Genomic DNA, 5,720 nt, shown 5'->3' with positions numbered 1-5,720 from the left:
AGAGGTCTTTATGGTGTTACCGCTTAAATCAACACCCAGAGTGAAAACCCTAGTGATAACATGCTGATAACAGAGAGAGGTCTTTATGGTGTTACCGCTTAAATCAACACCCAGAGTGAAAACCCTAGTGATAACAGAGAGAGGTCTTTATGGTGTTAACACTTAAATCAACACCCAGAGTGAAAACCCTAGTGGTAACATGCTGATAACAGAGAGAAGTCTTCACGGTGTTAACACTTAAATTTTCACTTCGGATGTTGAGTTTAGTATATTTGGTTTTCCCACTTCAGAAGGTATCTTCATGATGTCACCATTGTAGTTTCCACTCTGTGTTTCTGAATGTTGATTTATTTTGGTTCTTTGTTTTGTGATTAAGCACAAGAGTATGCAATGGGCTATCTGTGCTGTGCCCATGGGGGTACTGAAATCCAACTGATAGGATTATAAGCTCTCAGCTTATTATTCAGTCACCAGGGGGCTTAAAAATAAGTAATTTTTGGAGCAGTCCTCTAATTTCAAGGTATATATAAATAAATTTGTATTACAAATTTTTTTTACAACTCTAAGCAACTGAAGAGCCAAAGAAAATAGTCAGAAGTTCTCATTACTGTGGCTTAAAGACTTAAGTTTGAAAGCTATTCTGGTATAAACACTCCTATCTTTGTTCAGCAAGCAGCAATTATTATCATGAAGAAAAATACAAGAGCAAAGCTAGAAAAAGAAAAAAACCAAGGACAGAAAAGTTGGGCCTTAATTGAAAACATTATCTTTTATGCCAAGAATCCACAATTAGAAAACAAAGGACTGGGTTGTATTGAGATAAGTGGCAAACCCATTTCAGAAGCCTACTTAGGCAAAAGGAAAATTAATTAGTATAGTGTCACAAAAACTATTGACAAATAACTGATCCCATTCATGACAACAGAAGTTTGTTAAACAAGTCAGAAAACTTCCAATTTTCCCAAGATTTTTATAAATAATTTTTAGCATTTTATGGATAACTCAATTTCTAATTATTTAGGTGGAAACAGACCATAGTTGTTAACCTTTAGGCTACAGAAAACGAATTTTTGAATCAGTTAAAAATACTTTATTGTATATCTTGTCATTTCATGTTACAACTGTCTAGAAAACTATGAACATTTTCTTTCTTTGAATACAGAAATTGATAGTTTGTTGAGTCCACTATTTAGAACATTCCAAAAAAAAAATACACGAATAAAAAGTTCTAAAAATACTGGAGCAAGATAGACGAGTCCATCAGCAATTAGCGAAATTTAACACGTTGATAACTTCCCATGAATGTGTCTGTTATCCTGTAATATTTGGTTACAAAACAATTGTACTGTACATTAAAATACAGCTAAACAGAGGGAGTATTTGCAAGCAGCCAAGATAACACCAAGAGGTCAACATTCTTTCCAAAATACACAAAAACATACAAGATGAAGTCATCCAAGTTCAAATGACTGGAATGGTGGACCAGCTGCAACCAATCTCATAACCTGGCAAACCAGTGTCGTACGAGCGTAGTCCACTATCTTCAAGAACACTGGGCAACAATCACCTTTATAAGAAACTAATGAACAGTTCTTGATAACATTTTCCAACCATTAGGACTTTCTGTTTTCATTCTATCCCACCAACAGTACACAGGTTATGGTGATAAGACAAACCAAGTTATACAGCTATGAAAATTATCTGGCATTATTGTACTTTAAAATAATGGACAGGACTTTGTGAAGATTAAACGTTATCTAAATTCACTATAAGAGTATTTAGTTTTCTACAAACCACAGCTGCCTACAATAAATAGATACGAAGAACTGACGAAACTTGATACAGATGCAATATAATACCCACCTCCTCCATGATAAAACCACAAACAGCAGGATGGATTAAAAATGATGATTAAAATCTGGCAACTACAACCATGAGGACTCACAGAAATCAGAAAATAAATTAGTGAAAAAGAATTCAACGAAGACAGCAATACAACATGGTATTGGAGAGTGAGAGAAAGTAATAGTTTGAACCATTTGTTTTTGTTATTACTGTTCAGAAATATGAATGATTACAAAAAGAAAAATTACATTTCTTGAAAAAATAAATCTTATTATCATACTTATGCCAAATCCTACTATTGTAGTATTATTTATGGCTTGTAATTTTATCTAAGAAATTACTACTAATAAGTACGAGCCCAATATTAATATTATTTATTTCAAACAATAACTTTGAGTATTGGCCCCTTACACATTCAAATTTTAAAATTAAAAAGAAAAACTGTGAAAAAAAAGTTTTATGAAGTAATTATCCAGAAAATTAACATTTCTAACAAGAACTGATAAAATGATGATGTAGGCCTGGTCTCCTGTGCATTTTGGACAAGAAGAGACAGTAGAAAACCACAGAACCACTTTAATGGCTGTCTCAGCAAAAATATTGCCTACAGAACCAAGAAATAGAGGCCAGAAGTTTGTTTTCTATAAACTTTTCCTTCTGTCTTTAAAACAAGTAAGAATAAATTACACTTGTATGAATGTACTATGTAATTATTACCATGTTTTCCTTGATAAAAATGTTGTTAATAACCAGCTGTACAAATAACACTACTCAAAACAAGAATTCAAGCTGACAGTGTTACAATACTACTTTTTTCAAGTATTATATGTGAATGTTAAATAGCAAACCACGAACAACATTGCAAATTCTTGGAAAGTTCAGAACTATAAAAATATGACATACAAGCTAAAATCTACAATGATGTTTAACTTACTTTAATAGTAACATTTCCCTTCGTAACTTTTCTCATGTTGAAGCCCACTGTTGGAATCATGTCCTCGCAAAATTGTCCAGACTGCAAAAAAATACAATTACAGTGTTAACTTACCAGAAGATATCCGATACGTTAACTTACCAGAAGAGTTCCAATAGGTTAACTTACCAGAAGAGTTCCAAATAGGTTAACTTACCAGAAGAGTTCCAATATGTTAACTTACCAGAAGATATCCAATACGTTAACTTACCAGAAGATATCCAATAGGTTAACTTTACCAGAAGATATCCAAAACATTAACTTACCAGAAGAGTTCCAATATGTAAACTTACCAGAAGAGTTCCAAATAGGTTAACTTACCAGCAGATATCCAATATGTTAACTTACCAGAAGAGTTCCAATATGTTAACTTACCAGAAGATATCCAATACGTTAACTTACCAGAAGATATCCAATATGTTAACTTACCAGAAGATATCTGATAGGTTAACTTACCAGAAGAGTTCCGATACGTTAACTTACCAGAAGAGTTCCGATACGTTAACTTACCAGAAGAGTTCCGATAGGTTAACTTACCAGAAGAGTTCCGATAATTAACTTACCAGAAGAGTTCCGATACGTTAACTTACCAGAAGAGTTCCAATACGTTAACTTATCAGAAGAGTTTCGATAAATATATAATGCTGCTACTCTTAAGCTATGTGGGAAGATCCTAAAATTTTGCACTTTGGCATACAGAACCTTGTTGGTCTCTGTTACGGAAAAGCCATAACAGTTTAATGAGAAGTCATCTTCAGCACATTTGAACCATGCAAATACATCTGAACAAGATGGTCTCCTCAATGAAACTACTTATAATGATGTAAATTTATAGATTGTCAGGTTTATTGTACAAACATATCATATACAGAGAGCTTGGACACTTTAATTCAAAGGTCATCAAATGGCTGATATTTAAAAGCTAATATTCAGTCCTAAGGGCCAGTACAGTAGCTTGATCAAATCACAGAATAATTTAATGTCTTACCACTTAGTGCCAAATGGTTAAAAGTACAAAATCAAAACTGACTCTTAAGTAAACCATTTAAACAGAAACACATTTTTCAGTGCTCACAGAGAAATTATTTAATACAGGTTCAGTTATTTTGTATAGTTCATTCAAATAGCAACATTTCAATCTGTGTAACTTAGCATTACTTTTTTTTGTTAAAAAATATATCAAATTAAGCATGAAATTCAATATCTAGTTTAACATTTAGATTATGAGATCTAACCTTTAATATTTAGGTATTGTTTTAAAACTAACTCTTGAACAAACGTCCTATTATAAAGCTTGTTTTATTTACACCTATAAATTTACTGTTAGTAGATGTCATAAGTAAATCATGTCACGTTGTTAGTGGTAATATAATTTACCTGCACTACAGAATGAAACTAAGAACACTACTAGTACCACTAAATGTGGTAAATTGTAATTGTAAGTTATCTCAAATGTGACTCTACGCGACATAAACTCTCTTGCTTTTAAGAAATAATTTTAGAAGTTTAAATAAGTATACTGACATGATTTTTGTCTTTTTGGTTATTTGTTACTGGACGTTAACGGTTAAGCCTATATAGTATTAATTTTCATACAATTCGCGTTACCAATATGTGTGTTATACTACTAGTGTTAGCAGAAGTTGCCAACTTTAAAAAGACGAAGTTGAAACTTACTGCAATAACATTGACAAACGTGGTTTTACCAGAATACTGCAGACCAACAAGAGTTAATTCCATTTCTTCTTTCCAGAAAAGGCTTCGAAGCCAGTCCAAAATTCTGTTTATAAGTGCAAGCATGATGATACGATAGGTTGGCGTGCTTTCGGGCAACTTATTTTACTACGTCTATATAATTACACTTTACAATTACAGTCTATGGTATACTTTTTTAACGTAGGCCTAACGCAATGACAATTATACTACAGTATAAAATACTCTCGAATATGAGTTTTAGTTTTTACACTTCCAGTACCACTAGTTTTAATAGCAATATTAAATAAGTATGACTAGATAATGTTTGAACTTTAAATCCCAAACAACTTTAATTACTTATAGTTAACTTTCGTTAAATGTAACTTTAAAGACCTCACTCAGATTATCTTCTTTATCAAAAAGTATAATACATTCTAGCTCACTTTACAGCACAAAGTGATACAACGTCAAAATATCGAATTAATGTCACATGATTATTAGTTATGGTTTATTGTACTAGAGGGCCTTATAGTTATTTTCGATTTTCACATGTTATTACAGATTTAATAAAGTTATTACTAGCCTCAAGCATATTTATAATGTATTTAAATGAGATATTTTCATAAAAGCTTCAAAGTAGTATGTAGTATATTCCTTTATTTGTATCTTTTCACAATTTAATAGGTGAAACGATCAAAAGTATTAGCAGACTATATATTTGGTTTTAATATCTTAAATCAGTTCTTAACGTTTTAGTAATCGTCATTCAATTTTGATAAAATGTAAGTTTAGCAGTAAAACATTTGTTCTAAAACTAATCAACTTTCGGTGCTAAAAATAGCATTAATACACTTCTTGCCACATTAAAAAGAAAAGTGTTATTACTGATATTATTAACATTTATATTTAATTTCGCATTTTTTTTATATTTGTCAGTTATAGGAGCTAAAGGCCGAGTGAATTATTTATTTGTATGGTTGTAACGTGTAAAACACAAACAACCGCTACAAACCATACACACACAAAAATAGTTCATTTTGCTTTGACAACCACAGAAATCCAAAATGAAACATTCAAACAATTGAAATACAAAGTTTATAATTTACCAAAATACTGTAAATATGTGCCTGATCAGGACTTGATGCTAACGTTAAGGAACAATACTGTTACGTCTCCGTTTGTTAAATTGATTTTCAGTAACTTCGTT

The 5,720-nt window shown here is 31.6% G+C and overlaps 1 protein-coding gene across 1 annotated transcript in view; it reads right to left on the bottom strand.

The window, feature by feature from the left end:
• The window catches only part of LOC106474783 (ADP-ribosylation factor-like protein 8B), a 14,391-nt gene extending 9,387 nt beyond the window's left edge, over nucleotides 1–5,004 (bottom strand). The window contains exons 1-2 of the mRNA XM_013935473.2: nucleotides 4,496–5,004; nucleotides 2,780–2,860 (exon numbers count right to left, since the gene is read on the bottom strand). Of these exons, the coding sequence (XP_013790927.1) occupies nucleotides 2,780–2,860; nucleotides 4,496–4,618 (204 nt within the window). The 5' untranslated portion in view covers nucleotides 4,619–5,004. The remainder of the gene's footprint in view (nucleotides 1–2,779; nucleotides 2,861–4,495) is intronic.
• Between the last annotated feature and the right edge of the window lie 716 nt (nucleotides 5,005–5,720).

Source organism: Limulus polyphemus, unplaced genomic scaffold (genome assembly GCF_000517525.1).
Source record: "Limulus polyphemus unplaced genomic scaffold, Limulus_polyphemus-2.1.2 Scaffold7681, whole genome shotgun sequence".
In the NCBI taxonomy this organism is placed as follows: Eukaryota; Metazoa; Arthropoda; class Merostomata; order Xiphosura; family Limulidae; genus Limulus; species Limulus polyphemus.
This window is presented reverse-complemented; position numbering and strand designations above follow the sequence as displayed.